Here is a 26089-nt window from a genome sequence, read left to right as displayed (position 1 = left end):
TATTAGATTCAGTATTGGATTTCTCAAAATATACATAAATAGAAATATCGTAAATAGGATGGTATTGTTGTGTTCGTTTTAAAAAATCTTACGGCACATGCACATCGCACAATGTTAATTGCATATCTTAGTTTTTTAATAAATTTGAGTGTGAAGGACGATGATAGACAAGTTATATCAATATTATTTATATATTATACTAGTTTACCGCCCGCGGCTTTGCCCGCTTTGACTTAAACCTAATAAATTATATACTAAAACCTTCCTCTTGAATCACTCTATCTATTAAAAAAAACGCATAAAATTCCGTTGCGTAGTTTGAAAGATGAGGAACATAGGGACAGAGAAAGTGACTTTGTTTTATACTATGTAAGTAGTGATTCGTGCACAACAAGCAGATTTAAAGATTAAACCAACACTGATTTTTAGAACTTACTTAATAGTAATACACATTAAATTATATTTTTAATGTGTATCGTTAGTACTCACATTACATATCCAAGCTTCCGAGTTCCAACAATTACATTCGACTTCGAAGTATCAAATTGCAAATCTTCACAATCGTGCACTCCGTACTACATTAGTAATTATTTAATATTTAATTAAACAGCTCTACGCTGAGCGGTGTCCTTTGAAACAAAGCAGGCAAATTGGTTCAGAGTGACTTGCGGCTTGCGCAGACGCGCCGTGAAATTGTGGACTACACCTCTAGAGGTTCTGTAGAACATTTTGAAGGTTATAAAATTAATATTTTGTTTAACATTTATATAAATTGAGTGAAAAGGAGTGAAACTAGGTATATGCCAAAAATCACATGAATAGGGGAAGATTCTCTTACCATTTACCACATCTGAAATACTAGGGATGGTGTGTATTATGTTTTTCTATATTATGAATGTTCTTTTATATTGTCTAATATCCAGTTTTCAAGTTCTGGTCAGTTGGTTAAAGTTGATATACATATTCTGTTGTGTGAAAATACCCATAAAATTGATTGTCACGGGTATACTAGTCCCACTGCGTTCCAAATCATTAAAATTTTCACATAATGTGTATGAAATATTTACCTATATTAAAACCAATTTCAGAAATTGATCGACCTATATACGTACAGAGTCTTCGTCGTCTCTATAAATGTACAGAGTATACTACATATTATGCTCTCTATAGATTTAGACGAAAACTAAACCAAGAAAATCCAAGCATCTCCAAAAAACAATTGTCGGCGTATCGCTTACAAACGGTATGTACTATAATCTATTTACCGACATAATGGTACTTCAATCAGTTTATGAACAAACAACGGTAGGACAAAAAAACTCGGCTCCTTCAATCGGCCTTTCATGAAATAAATATGAACGATGACTTTGATTTCTGCCTTGGAATATTTAGATATCAAATAGGTATAACTATGTGAAAGTAATTATTATAAATCTGTGAGTTGAGTAAAGTTGTAGAATTAAAATAGTTTTATTTCATTTTTTTTTTTCTAATAGGTAATAATCTATCTGCCTTTTTCTTTAAAATCTCGGGAAATTTTGATATTAAGGTCAGGTCTTTTAGTATATATATATAGGCTTAGAGTATATATTACAATAGTATAGAGCGAGTGTATTGCACAAATTGCCTAGTGCGGATCGTAGGCAGATGAGCTATAGATACTATATAGATGTGTGTGTGACAAATAGGGATGGGTAGGTATCAATTGCGTGTTGAACTATCGATAATTTATGTAAATAAATATGTATCATAAGTAAATTTTATGTTCAATAAGTTATTAAAGGAAAAATATATGAATAAAGTATAAATATGTAATTTTTTTATTTGTTTACCAACTGAATAAAGTTTGTTTATTCCATTTGAATATTAAATATTATATAAGAAATTTTCTTGTATTAATTATAAGTACTTTAAAAAAATATGTTTAATTGGAATATCAGAAAAACGTGAGTACTTTTTAAATAATAAAGTTAATAAAATAAAAGATCGGGTTTAGTGCTATTTCTTTAATAATAAATCAAACAATAATAATAATGTTTTAAAAATGGTAAAAAATATTAAGGAATAATCAATAATTTAAAATGATAATATAATAAATAATATTAATAATTTTTTTATTTAATTTTATCCATTCTACTATCAAAATCTTCAAAATCAATTTAGCGGTTCAGAAAATATATCGTAACATTACATACTTTACATTTACACTATAATACATTCGCATTCATAATATTAGAAAGTGTATCATACAAAACACACCACAAATTTATTTATAATACATTTTTAAAAGAGTTTTAATTTTAAAGTTAAATAAATAATTTGTTAAAATATAGTTCTTCTAGTAAACTTTATATCGAGTACAGCGTTGGTCAGGTCACATCACTACGATCACGTGACGGCAGTGAGGCGCGCGAGCGAGCCTGCGCGTGTCCGCCTCCCACCTACCCTTCACCCCCGCGATGCTAGATTTATTTTCATAAAAATAAGTATAACAATCGACTTACTGATGAAATGTGATAGTGGATTTCAATTTTGTGTATTTTCTAGTATCGTTTTTGCAAGATAGAACTGCACATTTCACCATGTTTATTCGTAAATATAAAAAAAATCCAGAGCAACGCACTTCGTGAGCACTCAACCACGACTGCGAGCGCTCGCGGCGGGAGCGTCGTGTTGTTCCCACCTGTGCCTACTGTTCCCACTTGGTTGTTCGCACTCTATAGATAGTATATATACTCTAAGTATATAGGTATTATATTACCTATCTATTATTGATTTTATACTGACAATCTGTTTATTCTATATTTCATGTAACTTTGTAGATTCTGTTCGGTTCACACAGCCTCAAAAAATATCATAAACCATATTTTCAATAAACACAAACGACACACGTTCACAATAAAATCTAACGACTCTTACCGAAAGCCATTTCATTAGTGAAGATTTTCGGCGTCCACTCATAAATCGGATTTAGCCCTCCACCCTTTTTGTATCCCGTAATGAGTAAATTACCATACAAATAGAATAAGTTTGTAGCGTTGTATAATTGAGATCGGCGCCCCGCTGGTTCGCTCGCTTTGTGAACGCCGGCGCCAACTTTATTCTTTACTGGTAGAGAATGGCCGATCGCTACACAAATATTGGCCGATAGCTATTAGCATGTGTATGATTTGTTAATTAACGGTAGGGAGAACAATATTTGCTCTACGGTTCGCGCGAACTTGGGTTAGTTGTGGCAGTGCTTTCGCATGTAAATAAAAAATGAAGAAATACGATTAGCTTTCATAACCATAAAAAGTTCCAAATTTATTAGATCTTTTTCTTCTTTCCGGTACGGGATATTTGAAATATTCTAAACATAACCTTCAATGAAGGGTTAACAAATTTATAATAAGACTTCTGTAAAGTTTAAAAGAACTTACTCACAGAATTCAAACGATAAATCGTACTTATGTCAAATTGGTTCTCAGTCGTTTCAATAGTCTAAGATATAATTGATTTACATAGAAACATACAAAAATGATTAGGATTACAAACAACTATTAAGTAAGATATTATACTAAGAAGCTAGTGTAAATATTTCCAAGCTGAGAGAAAAACATGAAACAAAACCATTTAATCGTCAACAAAAACTACATCTGGTTATCCCATGTATACTAATTATTAATAACTTACTCTATCAATTAAAAGTGTACAATAAATCATTATAATTGACACGTTAAAAACAATAAACTCCACCTGCTGTACCTATTCCTCAAATTGTAACATAGTAGGTATATTGTATATATGGAGAATAAAAAGAGCACTTAAAAAGCATTTACTAACTGCACTTAAAGATGTTGTCATATATCATGTTAATGCATTGCTGATGATTAACAAAAACTTTAGGCGGGAAGGTTTACATTTAGGGAAAACACGTCACCTGTCATCTTACAGATGGTTAGCATATGGATCGATGGTAATTTGTCTTTGTGCCTTTAAAAATATACGATTTTTCTTTCGAATTCCAAAGCGCCATGTTAATAGATTTCATGGAATTCTGACACCCAAAAGTTTTGAAGATAATTTTATATAAATAAATATGTAAATTTAATTTCAATTTTAACTGGTATAATGCGCGTTAGGTAATTTTTTTTAAAGAAAAAGCTATGCTTACCTTATATGTCGAGATCAAGTCGAGATACGTGACTCCACACTGAAATCTTGAAGAAATGTTAGGTATTGATAATAATGTTTTATTCTGTGCGGGTATAGGTATATAATTAAAAAAAAAACTATTTGTGTTATATCTAGTAATTCTATCTAAATTCCTTGAATTATCAGTCGCTCCTCTTGATTGGAATACATTTTTACAGTAAATTTCAGGTACATGTAGCTAGATTTTTTGTTATCTACCTACATTTTTACAAATACAGCCAAGTACACTGAATGAATTGTCAACAAGCCTACAAAACCTTGGGAAAATACTTATTAAAAAAAACCACGCTTACGTCAAAGCCTTTGACACATAATATCATGTGTCAATTTCCTTGACAGCGCAATTCAACGAACATTCTAGAATCTGTTTTTAATACGTTAGGTGACAGTTATTAATGCGATATTCGTTCAACTTGCGGTCAGGAAGCCTAACGTTCGATATATCTAGATTAAGACAGCTCCTTGCCTTAGCGAGATGCTACAGTTTTTGCCCCTGTGCGCCCCGCTGTTCCTATATAACACAGACATTATAATTCCGAAAGCCTTAATGGCGGCAACTACAAAAAACACTCATATTGATTGCTAATAGTCTATGTTAATTTAATTTGACGAAGTTCGATTCAAGACGAACAGTAAATTAGAATTTATTATGGTCGAGACTTTATTTTTATGATATCAATTATTTTATTGCATAATGTGATTGGTTTGATTAATTCTTTGCTTAGACTAAAAATACATGACAAAAAATATAGTTTATTTATAAAATCAATATTGAAGGATAAATCAAACAATCTCGATTTCGTTCATCACGTGTTTGGGATCTTACATGACATAACAAAGAAAATAATCAGTTAGGTACCTTCATATTACCTACATCACAGAGTTCGTCCACAAGTAGGCTTTGTATGATGGAGCAAAATAAACTACCTATATTGTGCAGTATATAAGGAAGTTCTTTCCTAAATAAACCTTTAAAAACAGTTAAATATATCTAGACTCACCCACCCAGACAATATATCTAGGTACCTACCCACTTTTAAATAAATCACAAAACCTTAACAAGTACATTTGCAATTGTCTTTACAAAATAAACATTGTGCCAAACGGTTATGAGAAAATAAATTAAGTCGTAGCCCGGGGTGAGGTGGGAATTGAGGTTTAACTAGAATTTACGGTCCTGGCGACATTACATGAATTGGCTACTATGTTCTACTGTCTATGCCCACTCTGTGCTCTTTGGTTTAGTAGTCTGTGCTTTGTAGGGTTGTTTATTGAAGCATTTATGGAGAGTGTTTTTGCACGACGATGCGAAGCATCAGAGAGTGCTTTACGATCGAAAAATTTTTTTCGCCTCATTTTTGCAGCTATTCTTATTATTATAGCCTTGTTAGTTCACGGAATCAAGATATTTTGCATACTATTGTCGAGATAATTTAATGGAGATTAATCCCATACTTTTTAAAAATTGATTTACTTCAATAGAATTGGAAAAAAACACCGAAATAGGTCAAAAAATTTTCCTGTCCGTCATGTGTGAAACCTGAAAACACTATAACTTGTGAAAAAATCCATCATTTGAGTTAATTTTTTTTTTTAATATTCTAATCGACGATTGTAGGTCACTGAATGCGAATGATTAATTAATTCAGTGTCGTTTAATTGCAATTAATAAAAAACGAAAACTACAAGACTGTATATCTATTTTTTATTATTATTATCGAATACCCGGAATAATCACTTTTTTATAACTGAAAATTATATTTTAGTAATCGTTAATCCAGTCAGAATTCCCAGAATCGACCATACCTACTTTATGTCAAAGAATCACAAAATAATTAATAATAATAATTCTTCTTCTCTATCTTGCAAATTAATTGTTATTTTTATTTATATCTTAAATATACCTACATCTATAATTTCAATCAACATTTAATAAATAAAAGACGATAAAAACACCGTTATTTTAACAAGTTTTAAAACTCGCTCTCAGCCCTGAGGTTATTCTACATTGATGCATTGAAAACTCAATTTATGCGCTGAAATCATGATAAATGTGGTCATATTTATTGGTTATTTTACTTTACACATTACTCATTGTTCTGACTGCTACTTACTTTCCAACTATTATTTCAAATTCAACAACTAAACTGAAACCGCTATTGAGTTTGGGTAAAATTCAAAATCAACCCTGATTTATTATCTACCTAGAAAATGGAAATGCTAAGAAAAAATACTAATTAGGTATAATTTCTCAATTATTTCTTGAAGAATGAGTTTGGTATCGTTTATTCTAAGCCTGTACATTTTGTATTATTATTTATTATTAGATATTTATAATAACAGTTGAATAAAAGTATGTTCAATCTGCGAATATTTATCCTATTAGGTACTAGGTACCTATGTGGGTAGTCGGAAAAGAGTATGAGAGAATATTTATGATAATTTTTTTTTACAAAAAATTAACATAGGAAGTAATTCTTATCTATATAATAAATACCTAACATTACCAAATTCAAATTTATTATTTAACATTTAATTACAAAAGTTAAACAGTATTCATAAATAAATAACAGAAGAAAAATAATTATGGTCGCACCGTCGATACACGAACACAATGTTAGCTAAAACCTGTATGTAAGGCTTATTATGTTATTAGTTAAAATAAGTTTCATTTAAATGATAAGAGCAATTACGACTATTAACAAACCGCGTGAAAAACTTGCACTCTAGTATTTGACAAGTCCTCAGTGTAGAGTCGTTTATGACGCGTGTAGTAGGCGGTCGCTCCGCCTCAGAGGGCGTAGGGAGGAACACACGATCGTAATGTCTGAGGAGGAAAGAGGACCAGTCGCGCTCACCTCGGCAAACTCAACGCGCGTTGATACAATCGCAATACGCTAAACAACCGTGAAATTTAAACGTGCCTTACATTTCATTTTATCTTATCAACACAATGATATAAACATTACTCTGTATTTGAAAGTGTTCACAAAATTTTGGCATGACAATACCAGTGCGGAAACTCCGTTTTATTTACAATATTTTTTTAATCTGTGACATTTAAAAATGAGTTCCTATATCGAACTGGCCGTTGCGTGAAAATGTGGCAGAGAAAAAAATACGAATTTCGAATTTGGAATAGCAGTGCAAAAAATCAAAATGGACTTGACGACACGGCGGGAAAACGATGGGGTGAATGTCACAGTGAGCGAGTGCCGTGAGGTGAACGGGGAGGTTGGGATGGCTTCTGAAGTGTCCACGAGGAAGACCAGTTCGTTTAGCATAAGGAATCTCGTTGGCGGGGAAGATGACCGGCCTGCCGACGGCACCGCGAACGCGAGTGAAGGTACGTTAAAAACAATTCATTTCTTTGTTTATTATAGGTACCTAACTACCTAATCAGATTTAAATTGTCTTTTATTGCCAATTTTATTTATTATTTTACTTTTATAAAGCTGTTTGCTTATCTCCTATCATGTTTATTAAAAAAAAAAAAACCTTTAGCCATGGGGCTATCAGCAAAAACGTTCAAGAGATTTCTATGGCATCTTTGATTTCACCATTCCAAAGTACAAATAAACGATAGCTAAATATGATTTGAATGTTGATAAGAATTAGGTATCTTAATTATTATACTACTTAGGGTCATTGCGCCTGTTCGCGTCCACCTGCCTATTCGCGTCCATTTTGCGGATATCTTTTAGAAAATTCACGAAAATAAGTATACTTTATGTAAAATTGTAATAAGAAAAATTTCCTATAATTACCTCAATGTATAAGAGACATGCACACTTATTCAAATTATGCCTGCGCACCGCCTATCCTATTTAAAAAAATATTTAAGTTTGGCTAATAAACGAGAGAGCTAAAACGCGCGGGATTTTGAGAAAAAAATAGTGCGCAGCGTCGCGTTTGACGGTAAGTATCTTATTGTTAAATGTGAAGTTTTGAATATGTAACTGTTTCTTTGCTTTGCTAACAAAACATGGAATAGTATGGATTATAAATAAGCTTATTTCTCTTACAATTAATAGCTAAAATAAGGTGGACGCGAATTACTACACCGAATTTGTACAACTTCCATTTTGCGTCCACGGTGGGCGCAAACTATACCTGTAGTGCATAACAATAGAACATATTGCGTCCACATTGTTTTTCATTACGTAGCAATGAATTATTTGTTAAAATATGTAATTTAAAATAGATTGTAAATTTTTGACTAAGACCACAAGCTGTTAATTTAAATTTTCATTCAAATTAGCAAATTTTTATGCTATTTTTTCATTTTAAAATGGGTATTCTAAGAATGAGACCAGTATTTTTGAGAATGAGAGTCAATAAGTCTGTGGTTAAGAAAATAATATAAACAAAAAGGAAATTTAATTCATTAGAAACTAAAAAATAGGGTAGGTAGGTAATCTTAATAGAACTGATTATTATTTATTTTTATAACGTAACTTTGTTTTTTGTTAATTTTTGGTTCTAATAATGATGAGAAGATAAATATAATTAAGTTTTTCCAGTTTCCTTACACAGTGAATTATATTAATAATAATGTTGATTTTAGGGTTCCGAACCTCAAAAGGAAAAACCGGAATCCTTGTAGGATCACTTTGATATCCGTCCGTCTGTATGTCCGTCTGCCGGTCTGTCTTTCTGTCAAGACCCTTTTTCTCAGTAGCGCGTAGAGGTATAAAGCTGAAATTTATTTTGAATACTCAAGTCTACGGTCCCTTGAAGCAGTGAAAAAATCAAACTTATAAGCCAAAGCAATCAAAAGATACAGCCGTTTATGCTGCAAATTTTCGCAAATTTCGACATTCGCAAGGGAATCAAAACCTACAGGGTACTTTACGTGAACACAGACACTTGAAGTTTGGTACGAAGCAACGTCTTATAGCACAAATAAGGGAAACATTGAAAAAATAATCATTTACAGTTAAAACATATGAAAAAAGACAGGTTAATACGGAACCCTCGGTAAGCGAGTCCCACTCGCATTTGGCCGGTTTTTATTAAATAACTATATTCGTAAATAAATAATTTATTAAAATCTAATTTTTATTTGCATTTATCTGATAAAATATCACCCAATACACTCTTAATTCCTTTTCTAAGCTGGTGGACGCGAACTGGTCCACGGGTGGACGCAAAAAGGAATTTATGGACGCGAACTGGGTAAAACGCCAAATTCTGCTATTTGTCTAGATAAATAAAAACCACATGATATTTCCAACACAATTGAAAGGAAATCATAAAATAGACTATGTAAGGAACACGTTACATAAATTTTGCGTTGAAATTTGTTCTGGAACATTTTTATTTTCTCCTTCAAACTTTCCAACTGCACTAAGTGGACGCGAACTGGCGCAATTACCCTATTAAGTTTCATTTATTTAGATATTTCACGTTAGACATAGGTAATATGAGAAAGGGTGAGGGGTGAGTTAAGAAGGTAGGTATTAGGTATAAAGGTATTGAGCGTTTTTTTCATTATTTACTTACTTAATTGGTTTTGCAAACTAATTTTAAAAAAATACCTATTTTATTTTTTCATAGGTACCTATTTATGTATTAAAATAATAAATGCTTGATAGCTCATAAAAAACTATTTAAATTCAAGACGATAAGCAAGATAATATCTACCTACCTAAATTTCATCATATTATTTAAGTAGGTAGGTAGGGTAATTGCGCTGGTTTGCCGTCCAGCTTCTGTTTTCGTCCATTTGACTGACCTGCTACAATCACGTGCGTAAAACTTGAATACAAACCTACCTTCCCGCGCAAGTTTGCACTTTTTACGGTCCATAATGTTTAAGCAACAGTACTATCAACATTAAAATTTGATTTGACAAGAAGAGAGTTCAAAAAATTAACGTAAATGTGGCCGCTTCGCATACGTGCCTTGCAGATGTCATCGCGCAAGAGAAAAATTTGCCGGCGAGAAAAGTTCATGGTAAGGTAAATCACTGTTTTAGCTAGTTTACGTAATGTTTTTGGTACGTATGTTTATTTATAAGCATAATAAACGCAATTATAAGTGTTTATCATACATTTTTATAATACTCTTCGAAATATTAAGTGGACGGATACTAGGTTACCAAATTCTCAAAATATTTGGTTTTCGTCCAAGTGGACGGAAACTCAAACAGCTACGTGAATATTTGTTAGGGTCATTTTACTTTATCGGACCTTTAAAATACTGAATAGTTTCTCCCGAAGTGATCTTTATTGCTATTAGTTTAGTTTTTTTGGTTTCCGTCCACTGCTATGTCAGTGCTGCCAAAATAAAAAAATATTTAAGGGGAGTCCTTTCAGCGAAGCGGAGTAAAATTGGTTTGCAAGATCAAATTTTTCATGTATTTGCAATTATATGACGCTTCTAGAAAAAATAATCAATACACTTCAAGATATTTCCTAAAAAGTGTGCTAATTTGTTACACAACCACGTGTATTTTGGTCGATCATATAAAATCATAAAAATAGGCTAAAATAAAGATCGAAAACGAATTATTTATTAATGAAATTTCTGATTTTGGAAATAATTTTTATATAAGGATATGTATTTTGATGTACTGCAGAAAACGTGCTAAATTTTGGGTTTCTACTGAAGCCCTGTAATTATTAAATACATATTATATCTCAGAACTTAACGTTGCCCAGCGTTTTCTTTACAAACCGCGCTGCCCGCTACCCCGCCAGTCCTGATCAGGCGCTTGCTAACGTAGGACCTGTGTCAAATTATCTCCGCTCGATTTTACGTTTTGAGTAACGATAAATTATTGAAAATGGGTAACAAAACAAACAAAATTCGGAAGAAAGCAGTGTCAGTATCAAAAAAAAGAACAGGAAAAGAGAACTATAAGAAACGGAATGTAAATTGAGTAATATGATAAAAACGTAGTTACTTGATGACACAGAATAAAAATATCAGTTGGTCATAAAGTTTCACCTCGTATGCTTTTATTTCAAAACGATAAAAGCTGCGTTACTGTGAAATAAGAGTTTAGTTTATAATAATTTGTTTTATATATATAATACTAGTGGTCCGCCCCGGCTTCGCCCGTGGTACATATTTCGCAATAAAAGGTAGCTTATGCCCTTTCTCGGGTATCAAAATATCTCAATACCAAATTTCATGCAAATTGGTTCAGTAGTTTAGGCGTGATTGAGTAACAGACAGACAGACAGAGTTACGTTCGCATTTATAATATTAGTATGGATTATTGTTACGTAATTGGTGTATTATTTGCATAATTTTGGGGTATAATTATTAATTACAGTTGTTTATTTTAAGGAAAAAAACAATAATGATTATTAGTTAAAAAATAATTGATAATAGTCAAATAATAATGATTATTGACTAATAATAATTATTAATCACTACAGTAAAAGTTCCTTATTGGCGGGGTATATGTTCCATAAAATATATGCCTCGAATACAGAAACCGTGAATACGGAATGGTAATTATTATATGGGATTATAGGTTCTACGTTAGGTATACGTTCCTAGGTGACGATTGAGATTTTTTTCGTGTCTCATTTTTTTTAGTTGACATTATAAACTAGGAAGAGTGCAGTAGACGTTACTCGATCACAATTTTGTAACGAATGTGAAAGACGAAACAATAAAACACGCAAAGCGGCTTTTACTATAAACGGAACTACATTTAAAAATATACTTTATTTATTGAGTTATAAGGTTGCTTCCATTCTGTTTATTTACATTCTCAAAAACATCAATCGCGGCAAAGGCGGCTTGCGACAAAGGCGGCTTGGGTCAAAGGCCTCGGCGATATCATTTAACAACATAATATTATGTACTTTAGGCAAACTTGTAATAAGATCTATTTTACTTTCTTATTAGTCCATTTGACAAGGATATTGGGTTAGATATATAATTATATTGGAATAATTTTATTATTATGTATGTACTTATTAAATCCGCGAATAAAAAAATTTTTAGTCGCGAATATAGAAATTGTTGCATTTTTTTAATTCCCGAATAGTGAAAACGCGAATAAAGGAAGCGCGAATAAGGAACTTTTACTGTATAATAGATGATAATAGTTAGTTCATAATCATTGTTATTATAGTTCATTGAAAAGTATGTCTCGTTTCAGCACCATACTATGCCTGATTAAATAAATAGATAATAGATAATAAATACAAGGGGAAGTGGGAGGCGGACACGCGCAGGCTCGCTCGCGCACCCTTCGCACACCTTACTGCCGCCACGTGATCGTAGTGATGTGACTTGACCAACGCTGTACTCGATAGTTTACAAGAAAAACTATATTTTAACATATTAATATTTGACTTTAATATTAAAACTCTTTTAAAAATATATTAAAAATAATTTTGTGTTGTGTTTTGTATCATACACTTTCTAATATTATGAATGCGAATGTATTATAGTGTAAATGTAAAGTATGTAATGTTACTAAATTGATTTTTGAAGGTTTTGGTAGGTATAGAATTGATATATATTTAATTATTTATATTGTTTATTATTTCATTTTAAATTATTAATTAATTCTTATTTTTATTTAACATTAAATACTATTATTATTTGATTTATTATTAAAAAATAGTACTAAACCCGATCTTTTATTTTCTTAATTTTAATATTTAAGAAGTCCACACGTTTTTTCAGATATTTCAATTATACATTTTTTTAAACTACTTATAATTAATAGAAGACTTTACATTATTATTTAAAATTACATATATTTAGACTTTCTTCATACATTTCTCCTTTAATAACATATTGAACAATATATTTTCTTATGTTACATATTTATTTACATAACTTATCGATAGCTCAACACGCAATTGATACCTACCCATCCCTATTTGTCACACACACATCTATATAGTATCTATAGCTCATCTGCCTTCGATGCGCACTAAGCAATTTGTGCAATACACGCGCTCTATACTATTCTAATATAATACTCTAAGCTTCTACTGGTAGCAGCAAGTAATATTTATTAGTTACACCAAGTACTTCCATAATTATGTTGTGCTAATTAATAAATTCCTAGTACCTACTTATCTCAGTTTATAAAGTTGTAAATGCTTACCTACTTTATTTACTTTTATATTTACAATCTGACACAAACACTTTTACATTGCTTACATAATAAAAATTGATCACAATTTACTTTTGATATATTTTACACTGTGGCATAGCGCTAACGACGAAAAACAAACGACGCGAGCAGCGCGAGGAGCGCGAGTCACGCGAACGGCCCCCCACACTTCACTTCCTAAAATCTTGCCTCGCGTTGAAATACCTCGCGTTAAAGAAGTGGACGAAAACTAAATTAAGCTTTAAATGTTTTAGTTTTCGTCCATGAATGAGTATTGGAGTATCCAAAAATTAAATATAGCCATTCTTTTGCATTACTTTTCGTCTATTTTTACGTATTGAAAAGTTTTCTATTCAGTATCTTCCTTATAAATAATTGGTGAGGGCCAGAGTGTTGTAGGTACCTAATATTGTCATTCATTCAGTCATGTATCATTCTCCTTATGTGAAGTAGAGTCAATTATTCGTAGCATAAATGGGGGTAGGTCAGACATAATACACTGTATTTTTCTTGATTATCATTCACTTGAGTATCATCTTTTATTCTAGGTCTGTTTTGCCAATACAGTATTTTTTTATTATACTTACTCAACGTATCCTCAGAAAGATCTTATTGTTTTTAGATGGCCTCGAAGGAGTCTAAGAAATCTAGAAAAAAAAGACGCTGCGTACACTGAAGATTCTGTAGCTAAAACTTATTATTATGGCTGTGTGTTTATAGTACGTTTCATTTGATAAACAAAGTATTAGAATGAAAATTTTTGTTGTTAGAATGAATATTTCTGTTTTTTGATGTTATTTCTTAGTCCTGTAATTATTACTTGTTTCATTTACATTGTAAGGAACGCATTCCTTTCTTTATTACGAATGATTATACAGTCATCACTAACGCCTATAAGGACTGCCAAGTGCTACATAGATCTCTGTGTTGACTAGTTATATTGATTATTATTAGTAAAACCACAAGTAAAACTAAACCTGGGTAGTGAGAAATTGTAATGTTAATTAAATAAACGTATATATTTACCTGTAATTGATTTTAAACTTAATAGTTGACCTACCCTCCTTTTTCTACACGGTGGTCGAAAACTAGCTTACACTAGGACGAAAACCAGTTTTTTTGGACGAAAACTAGCATTTACCCTACTTTTGCAGAAAATAATTTAAATAAAAAGATACATCAAAATGATTTATTTTCCCTTAATATTATCTTAAAGAAGACTATATAAGGACTTAAAAAAAAAATTATATGTTTAAGGAAGGGTGCTCCAAAATATTTATTTCGTATCACAAAGTTGGCAACTCCTATAATTGGACGAAAACCAGCGCAATGACCCTACTTAGTACATATTATGTGCCTTCTCTCACACAATACACGTGGAGTAAAACATAATATGTACCTATGTGTCACATTTCCCAATATATTTTTTATATTTTCTACTACTATTATGTAGGTATGTACTATTTTTTTGTGAAAACAACATTTTTCCTAAATCCAAGGTTGTACCTATATCCCGAATATCCCGAATCTGGAATCTTTTTATTCTGTCTCAAATGGATCAAGTGGTGTGCTAAATGAAAAGTATGCAATAGAACCTAGGTAGGTACAATGACCTATTATACTATATCTCTTTTATATATAGCTCTTTTATATATCATAGGGTAGGTAGGTATATAAGGTTATAGGTAAGTCCCTCGTAAAGTTGTTATTTACTTTTCAAATTTAAATTAGTATTTTAAGTTATGGCTCAAATTGTAGGTACTTAATTCTGCGCTACATTTGAATCATCATTACTTTGCAATAGTTTGTAGTCTTAAATTAAAAAAATGACATTTATTTTTTAGATATTATACCTAAAACCCTCCCTACCCCTGTCAATCCTTGCTATAAATATTTGGAATAACGAGTAATTAATTAAATATTGCTTAAACGGTGTTTACCGGTTTAAGTCCCTCATAAAGTTGTTACCTATTTCCTCAATGGCAATCAGCTTGACTTGTGTTTAATTACAAAAAAAAACTTGGCTTTTAAATTAATACTTATAACAAAGTTGTTAAGCGGTTTGTATAAGTTCATACATGATAAAAAGCTCCATCCAAACATCAAAAAATCGTTCTCTACGCGTTTACTATACTTAGGTACCGTCTATATAATAAATTAATAAAATAATATTTTACAAATTTACAATAATTGTGATGATTAGAATGTGCTATGTTAGGTATAAGAAAAGTTTTTCTTATGACAATCCTGAATATTTATTTTTAATTTCATCCCTAAGCTTGTACTTACACAAATAATTGAGAGTTACGTTTTATTTTGACATTTAGGACGTAAAATTACATTTCCTTTTCTTTATATTTATATTTTCTATGTAATACAAAGTCACAGATAACTAATAAATTAATAATGCATGAAAAAGAAAATAACGATTAATAATGTATATAACTAAAATTATATGAAAGAACCTACCTATACCTACGTACTTGTTTATTTTATGTGTAGAGTTTTGTTTAGAAGGTTTTCATTATTCCATTTGATAAAATTAGACTATAATTATACCCTTATATTATTTTCTTCTCAGTTATTAGTAAGATTTTAAACTAACTAAGGTACATAATTTTTTTCAAGTTTACAACACATTTCATAATAAATTATATATAATAATTTCATAATATATATATGTACAATAATTTCATAATAATAAAATAATTGACGCCATAGATTAACAGATAATAATTATTCTTACACAACCATTTTACTTTGTAATTTCAATTACGTACACTACCTACCTATTGCATTTCTATAGGATATTATGGTTCCTATCCTATCCTACTAATATTATAATTATGCGAAAGTTTGTGAGGATGGATGTATACCTATGTGCATTGTTCATGTATATGTATGCATGTTTGTTATTCTTTCACGCAAATACTACTGAACCGATTATAATGAAATTTAGCACACATATAGAAGGTTACTTGAATTAACACATAACATAGGCTATATCCCGGAAATCCCACTGGAAAGGGAACTATGCGGGTTTTTCTTTGAAAACGCGGGCGAAGCCACGGGCGATAAGCTAGTTGATATTGTCGTATTCTGTATAATTACTTTGAATACAATTTCCATTAGGTTTAAATTGTTTCCTAGCTCTAGTAGTTACTTCAATAATTGTTGTAAATTATTCCATATGTAAAATAAAGGCTGATTACTATTTAATTATTTTATATCACAAGTAATAAAACGTTTATTGAAATAAATTGAAACGACTGGATATTTTGTTGTAATTTCTATTTAATTTGTCTTCCTAGTTTTATATTCAATACTTTTTTAATAATAATTGTTTTAAGACAAATTAGGTACCTAGGTATAATATCGTCTAGGATAAAAAAGATTTATTTCTAAATGTATTTTCTGATCTGATTGAACAAGGATTGAACCCATAAAAATATTTTACTGTGGCATATTCCTTTAATATTTTTCTTTCTTCACATTTCAAAACCTTAATTATAATTCCTATAAATGTAACAAAACAAATATCTTCTCCAATTTACAACACTTTTGCTTTACCACTATATTGCTCACATAAACTAGCACCTCCAAATAGCATAGGAAACTAGCCCTTAATAACCGCTATATAAGCAACATAAAGCCATAATTAAAAATGCAGACTGATCGTCTGCGCCGTCCGTACCAGCCTGTGACGTCACACCCTAACAAGAGCCTTCCGGAGGTAAATTGAACACCAAACGATTACGCTAACACAATATCAGGGGAACAGGTGACAAGCTTGGAAATTTGGTCGGTTTATACGATGTTAATTTGGATATTGTTCAAATCACTTGAGTTTGAGTGGATTTTTGTTTAATAATTATTCTTAGTTCTTATTGTCAATGTTTAGTCCTTTACACTAATCCGATCATATTATGACCGTATAATAAGCTTTAAATGAGTACTTATCGAGAGTTAATAACCTTTCTCCAGTCTTTTTGACATAAGTACGTATTATTTATTTTATGTGGGGCCTACCACGAAAATTTACCTAACTAAGCACTAACTAGTTTCCAAATTTCAAATATATAGAGAATGTAACTTCTAAGAAAGTTTACCCATAGGAGTATTACCTATATTATCTGTGCATAGATAGGTACATTATAGCAACTAGCAGACGCATACAAGAAAGATTTGTTGAATTGTTGATTGAATTGTCTTCCAATATACTTAAGTATATTGGAAGAGTTACGATACGGTTAGACTTTCTCACAATTAAAACATCAAATTCCCCAGGCGCTTGCTCATTATAAAATCGAACGCATACCAAACACATGCCATCGAATAATTATATGATAATGTCCTATTGTGTCTTATTTGCGAATAATTGATATTTTTTACTCGAGAAATGTTAGCACGTAATTGCTTTGTTGTTCGTTACATTTATACGGTGAATTTGCATGTTTCTATTGAGCATTCACTAAGCTAGCGACTACATAGTTGTACGTTGTACTCTAGACCAGAGATGTAACGGAGCTTCGATTCCGGTTCCGTTAAGTCGGAACTTCCGATTATTATTACACTTTCGGTTCCGACTTCGGTTCCGATACTTTTGTATCGGATGTTAATCGGAGGTCGAACGAAACAAAGCGGGCGGCGCGCGACGGCCTGTGCCAAACAGGTTCATACATGTCGCGCGGGGAATCCCCCGACCCCCACTACGTGCACTCTATCATCAATTATTTTTTCACTTGTTATTATTTGTTACGCCCAAGACACGTTTATAGGTTATAGATAATTGTTTTGATTTTTGCGGCTTATTATCAATGAAAGTGATCTGTTTTTGTGTGGGATAATGAAACCTAAGTCCAGTTGTACAAAATTCCAGCCCCTACAATCAATTGCCCGGCAATATTTGTCATGTCCACCGGGCTCGGTAGCTAGCGAACAACTTTTTAGTGGTGCTGGCCTAATTTACGACTCTTTAAGAAATAGATTGGATGGGACAAAGCATCAAAGCTTTTGTTCATAAAGTACAATACATTACTTTTGGAGTCCATTTTGATTTAATTTGCTTTAGCTATTGTTCATTTATTGTAATGTCACCAAATATAACACGCTACTTTGGGTTTTAATTTTAATTAAACTTTGAATTCATTAATTTTATCTTTTGTTCATTTGGAATTATGCCAATTTTTTTTCACAGTTGTTTTTTATTTTATAATAAATAATAAAAATGAAAAGAATTGACTATAAATCATGTTTTATTTGTCCTTAAACAAACTGACCCTGCCTCCGATTTCGATTCCGATTTCGATTCCGATTCCGATAAACCAAATTAGAAAACTCCGATTCCGATTTCGGTTCCGATAAAACTACCTCCGTTACATCCCTGCTCTAGACACCTAAGAAAATGCAATTTATTCAAAGGTTAATTTAAAAAGCAATTACTATTCGAATTAACGGCTTGTAAAGTCATCGTTTTTATAACTTTACAGTCTATTTTGGGCTATCATAATAATAATTATCTGAAATTGTTGACGTTCTTCGAATTTAGCATGTACCTACAATCTACATGTTTAATTCAACTATCTTATCACCTTATTTGCTTTTAAATTAAACCTATTATATCGACACTATCAGCAATGAATTGGATGTTAATTTGCAGCTAAAATATAGCTTTTTATGCAAAAAACAAATTTCTGTGTCTTCAAACTTGCAATAAAGCTCAAATATAAGCTCCTGATAAAAGTTAGTTAAGTTAGTTATACACAATTTAAAAACAATTAAGGAACTACATACCATTAATAAGAAGAACTCTTAAGATAGAGCTTTTTAGTTAACTCTTTCTCTTACGATAAAGAGACACTGATCTATCAATCTACATAAAACAATATTTAAATAGGTATACCTATCACATTATAAAATTACATAAATAATTGGTTTTTTAAAATAATGATTTTTTTGTTATTTAACCCGTGATTTTCTTCGTGTTCTAGAACATTTAAAAAAAATTTATATTAAAAGTTATCATTGAATACCTATACCTACTTAAATAATAATACGTAATTCGTAGTCATATTACAAATTACAATGATCATCAGTAGATAGAGAATAAAATTTAATTTCGATACCTAGATAGGTATGAAAGGTAGGATAAAGGTTTTTTTTTCTGCAATTTTTCAGTGTCTCAACTCACGACGATAGCTTTTAACTTTAAGTTAAAGTTTAAAGTATTACGTCAGCTAATTGAATTTTTATTACATTAACCATAAAATTTTATGACACTTTTGCCAATTTACTGAAAATTAATTGTACCTACTTATGACCTTCTACGCTAAGTACGTACCCACCTGTAAATAGGCACATCCCGAAAAGCAGATACCATTAGTAGGTACTACCTATATGGTATTGAAACTAATAAATTTAGGCTATAAATATTACAAAAAAGAGATTTATGAAGCAATAATTTTAGAAGAATGACACTTCATAAAATTTGATATATCCCTGCTTTAACATTTTATTATGTTTGATACGTTACAGACTGCGAACCAATACTGCAAACGCACGCTTATAAATATTAAAACGCAGCGTACGTTACAAAGTATAATTTATTCGATTATTTTATGACATTAATAGTTTTATAAAAACTAAGACGCAGCATATCGCGTCGATCTAGGCTCGGTTGTTGTAGAAATTGACTTGCAAAACATCGTCCCTTCGCGCGGAAAATTAAACCAATTAATTACTGATACTAATACAGAAAATACATACATGGAGTTCATAATACCTTCTATTATAAATTATTACTGGCCTTTGTAACTCATATAAAGTGAAATTACCCAAGTTCCTGTCGCTTTAATTTATTCTAACTTTCTAAGGAAATTAACACCTGTGCAAAATTATGAAAACACGCATATTAATATAACGTTATACTGCAATTCCGTAATTTAATCAATAAACAATATAATTTATGATATAACAGTACATTTTTTAAACCCCAATCGGTACCTTTGCCTTACACAATACAGATAGGTATTATGACCATTAAAACGTTTTTAATGTACGTACACATTATGTGAGAAAAATTTTGATTTAACTTAAAGTCATACCTAAATCAGTGCTTAAATAAAAATTCAATTACATTTCTTATGCAACGACTAGCTAATTACGTAATATGTAAGCACCTATTTCTAAAATGGCCATAATCAATAACGCCATTCAACCGTCTAGGATTGCGCTGGGAGTTTACAATTTATAGAATTTTTTATTCATGTTACAGGCAAACCGAATGAAGTAGTATTATCCTATATTGCTTGGATATTTAATAAGTAATTAGAGGTCGCGCTGCCGAGATATATTTTTCTTTTTCCTTGTTATGATCTATATTCAAAGACTGTGTGACATTTTAAATTAATTGTAATTTTATTTTTAATTTATTCATATTTCACACTCAATTTACGCGCAGAACGTGTACTTTAGACATATTTTATGATAAAGACGGTACGCCATCCATACCGTGTAATCACATTCAGCAAGTAAAGTTAATTTGAATTTTTAATTATGCCTTATACCTACTTAGATACTCCTTTTTTATTTAAATTTGATGATTATTGTAATTTTCTTCAATTCATATGGGTATTTAATTAGTTTGTTTCAAGAGAATACCTACTACCTACATTTTGTCATAAATTCTATAATATTTTGACCTCATTCTTTTTTAATTCTTAGCTGACAATGTAATTAAGTGCTGTGAAGGAACTATCATTTTAGGTTAAATACCAATCACAAGATTAGTTATTTTCCGTGTGTAATGATTAAAAACTACATACGCAGTTATTTCAAAAAAGTTTTCGTCGTTCTACTAAAAAATAAACGCTCTGTATTTCTAAACTCTATCCGTTAAAATTTTAAAAATAGATTTAAACAACTTTACACATCTAGTGTTGCAGTAAACTTTGTAATCTGTCATCTTTTAGTATCTACCCGTAACATTGATTGTAATATTCATGTTCCCTCCGCGTGCCATCGAAACTAATTAATAAACAGTATTACCCTCTCGTACGCAGGTGCATTCAAACGAGTACATTATTTTTACCAAACGGACCCAACTTGCATGTAACAACACAAAGCTATTCTCCCATTATTCATTAAGTACTAAGCGTATTATTAATTATTATAGTATTTTGCCGTCTTTGAGAGTATGAGAAACTGTTTATTATGCTGAGCTTTTTTTAGGAATAATTAATTTTTTTACCTGCAAATAATAACATATTTTAGCTCAAAAATTACACACTTGATTATCTATTTATAGATAAAGGAAAAATAGAGTCTAAGTCGAGTATATACAGGGTATAACTATACCAAGTGTATAACTATATACAGGGTGGAACTTTGCTATGTGCCCTCGAGGGAAATTACTTTAAATACTGGAGATAGCAATTTTGCTTAAAGGAAATATTCCTTTAGTTTTAAAAATAAATAGAACTTCATTTAAAGATTTTCCAAAATTAATTGCTTAGAGTTTAGACCAAGAATCGAACTTACCTTTAAAAAAGTTTACGTTACGTTTATGTTCATTTATTTACAGCCGTCAAATAGATGAATACTGTATACAGAATGTTGATATCTTATTCACTTTCCTTTCGAGATCTTGTGAAAAGGAATTGCATTGAAATATTAGCCAACGGTATGTTTTAATGTCTACGTCAATAGTCTCATTAATATGTCAGTTTATTTACAAAAGGCCAGTGGTTGTAATTTAATGTAAATTAAACACAAACATAACAATTATTATGAAATGCTATTCCCTTTTGCGTAACATGACTACTAAATTACATTTCATACATAAATAAAATATTTTATAACTAATATACCATAAAAAGAGGTGAAAAAATATGTATATAATAAGGGGTAACATATAACTATCGTGAAAGTCAGTATCCAATGATATACAGTAAATAATATAACAATGAGAGATTAATTATTATTAACCTATTCATAAATTGGTCATTTCAATGTAAAATATTTTCTTGGTTATAAAGATCATAATAAAATAATATTCAACCAAACAGTTTAAATCAAAGAAAGCTTAACTTTCATCATACAAGAATCTTCTAGAACCTAGAGGGTATTTCTTAAGTATAACAAAGAGACACTGTCACACTGGATGCAATAATAATTCTGCCACATAATACAATTCTTTTCAATTACTAAACAATGTTAGGTGATGAATAATACATATCCAATAAACATGCACATGATTACCATTGTATAAGTCAAGTCGATCGACGTTTCTTTCACAGACACGTCTAAACACTAAAACCATTCGTGGGTCAAACAAGAAACAATTTTTTCGTATTTTCACCTGGAATTATTCAAATTACTATTTTGCTCCTATTTTTACAAGACTTACAAAAACTATAACCTCATAAAACAAGAAGATATACATATAGGAACAAATAATTAGGACATTCGTTTTAGCAAAATTTATGGATACCTAACTGTAAACTGTAAAACGATATTAAAGTTATTATAATGCAAATATACCAATCATCATAAAAAATTCATACTGTTTGTAGGGGAGACCGGGGATGGTTGACTAACTTTTGACTTAAGCTCGTATATCTCTGATGTTTAACTGTATATAACAAAAATAGCAGTTGATACAGATAGAAGAACTATTCAGGTACCTAAAATACTAATCTATAACCTATATATTTCTCATTATAATATTTATTTAGTCGATTTTCTAAACCCCTGACGCTTGGTCAACCTACCCCATGTCCGGGGTAAGTTGACTATAGGCATGGGGTAGGTTGACCTAGGCAGTAATTAGTGTAAATAAAGAGGATTAGTATAAAATAAAACATTAAAATGTACTAAATGATAGAAACTTTTTATTTAATTATAAACAAACTTTAATTTGAGATCCATTCTTGGTTAATAAAGAACTTTACTAAAGGTCCGTAAACGCTTCTGTCAAGTGGTTGTAGTTTGTGGCTACAATGCGGGGGGAATGACAAAACTGTAATCCCATTGTTTTTGAAATAATCCAGCACCTCGATTTATAAATGTGAGTCGTGGTTGTCCAAGAGCAGAAGAATAGGCTTTTCTTTACTGGGTTTCACGTGTTTCACAAAATGCTTTGCGTATTTTATGAAATTTTCTTCTTTCATCCATCCAGATGGGTTAGCGTCACCGTCTGAACCTATAGGACCCGCCTTAAGAAAATGCTCCTTGAAATGTCCTCTTGGAAAAACAAAAAACGGGGGAACCATGTTGCCGAGAGCTGAAATTGCTACTGCAATTGTCACTAAAGTGCCTCTTTCAGCCGAAGTCATTTTACCCAAATTTTTAATACCCCGGCGAGCTATGACTCTATTAGGCACATGGACTGTTGTAAGTCCCGTCTCATCAACATTCCAAATATCACCTGGGCTTAGATTTATTCGTTTGTAAACTGTTTTCAAGTTAACAAAGAACTCACTTACATTTTGTTTGTTGAACGACGTAGCTCTAGACAGGCTTGTAGGTTGAGGTGATCTTATTGATAACGAGGGATGACGTTTTAAGAAATTACCAAGCCAATCTTCGCCAGCCATTAATTTTGTATTCCAAGATTCAGGTGCAGTTTTATTATTATTTTTTGCGTATTCAAATGCAAACTTGCGTGTCTCATACGGTGTTAATCCATAATAAATGTCAGCAGCCGTCTTCAAATAAGCTACCAGTTTATTTTCTTCGTCATCGCTAAATACCTGCCTATTTTTTATGTACCCCGCCGTGTCTAGGGTCAAATCAGCTTTCCCGAGGTTCCGATAACGTTCTAGCTTTTGTTTAAGTTTAGTCACATAACGATGCAACGTTTTGTATGGAATTTGGTATTTTTTTGTTGGCGTGGCAAGCTCTTTCTATGATATCTTTTGGTACATCACCCCTTTCAGATTTTCTTTTGTACGTCCTCATTTTCTGTAAAAATACAACTATAATTTAGTATGTGAGAGAAGACTATAATAGTGTTTACATTGATGATGCACATTAACCATTAGCCCACACAATTCTTTAAATAAATGATAAAATGTTATACTTATTATAAAGGGGTTGGTTGACCAATTAGTCTATCTACCCCGAACAAAATTAGTCAACCAACCCCTGACGCCATTTTGAATTTCACCTGCGTATCATATGCAAACTCTGGCACTAACATGGAAGCAATACTGTGTTATATAGAATAAAATTATCATATTTACATTTGGCATAACAACAGCATTGTTTCTAACAGATCCAAAGACACAATAACAAAAAAAGTACGAACGAAAAAAGTTACTTACAGAGACCAAAAATACAACATGTGATGCCACTCACGAACGCCACGCGTCTGCGGCGGCTCACTTCACACAAGTTACCGGGTCTTAGGGAGGCATCGTCGCTCATGATTGGTTGATGAAAAACACGTGATGGTGGCGAGTTATTGTTGTTTAGTCTACCTGCCCCTATAGCCAACCATCCCCGGTCTCCCCTACGCTTAAGTAGAGCTTTGTTCTTATTTTTTCGTAAAGTTTGACTGCATAATAATAATGATTGCACATAATTTTCAAATATGCACATATAACGTTATTAAAGCTTTACTCGTGTACTATAATTGTTAAGCTACAATAATTAATACACAAGATAATATTTTATAATTAACATTTTTGCAATAGCTTCTATTTATCTTATTTATCTGAATAGCTATAATTACACATATAAAATATCGCTACATTTCATACATTTTTTAAACGCTTTATATAGTAAAATAACAGTTTCCCATGTAAACATGTGCAAGTATCTCAGGTATTATGTAATTAACTTATCCTTCTAATGACTAAAAGTTCGTTACAAGATTAAATAAAGAGCAAAAGAATTAAACCTCTATATTTTACGTTAAATCATCTACAATTACTCAATAATTAATGGTTAAAAATTCGAAACATTCGAAGAATGTGACCAGAATATAAACTTTGTTGTACACAAATCTTGTCTCTAAATAAAGTGCAGATAACTTTACAAATGACGTACGTATTTGGAATTTACATCGAAATGTATGCGTTGGAATGTCACGTTTATACCTTTGAGGATAGAGTTTATTATTGTTTGCGATATGTGTGTTTTGTTAGGGGTGACGTGGTTATAAAAAAATCGAAAAGTGAGAGTTATCACAGTGGACCATTAGGGCGCACGCGCGGCCCCACAGACGTGAAAAAGAAGAAATAAAAGTCAGTCACAAGTTGTTTGTGTTTGGTTCCGTATTAATATTATAGAGAACGAACTTATGTAGATTATTGCAATTGAACAATTTATAGGATATTTGAATCCCATCACATAATTCACTGTTCGTTCGCATGACCTATTGATTTACAATACAATAATTACACTTTATTTGACACACACACACACATTTACCATGCACAATAGGCGAGTTTATCGCTTATAAGCGATCTCTGCCATTCAACCGTTAGATAGGATTGTTTTATAATATATTTGTATATTTGATTTAATATTAAGTAATTATGTATTAAAATGAAATAAATTTTATATAGGTACTTAGTGAAAAATGGTATCCAGGCACTGAAATATATACAGAGTAGGTAACGAAAGCAAGAAAACAACGAGAGCAAAATAGTAAATTTTATAAACGATTAAAAATCCAAAAAATGTATGTTGCATTTGACATATCATAATTAAGCATTTTATAGATTTAAAATGATTAAAATTATTGAGCAAGGTTACCATTCTGCACTCCTTTACCATATACAAATTATA

General features: G+C 31.2%; 1 protein-coding gene across 1 annotated transcript in view; it reads left to right on the top strand.

Annotated features, from left to right (window-relative positions):
• The first annotated feature begins 7054 nt into the window (after positions 1 to 7054).
• LOC123706127 (homeobox protein aristaless-like) overlaps positions 7055 to 26089 on the top strand; it is a 59931-nt gene continuing 40896 nt past the window's right edge. The window contains exon 1 of the mRNA XM_045655289.1: positions 7055 to 7543. Within this exon, the coding sequence (XP_045511245.1) occupies positions 7357 to 7543 (187 nt within the window). The 5' untranslated portion in view covers positions 7055 to 7356. The remainder of the gene's footprint in view (positions 7544 to 26089) is intronic.

Source organism: Colias croceus, chromosome 3, assembly GCF_905220415.1.
Source record: "Colias croceus chromosome 3, ilColCroc2.1".
Taxonomy (NCBI): domain Eukaryota; kingdom Metazoa; phylum Arthropoda; class Insecta; order Lepidoptera; family Pieridae; genus Colias; species Colias croceus.
This window is presented reverse-complemented; position numbering and strand designations above follow the sequence as displayed.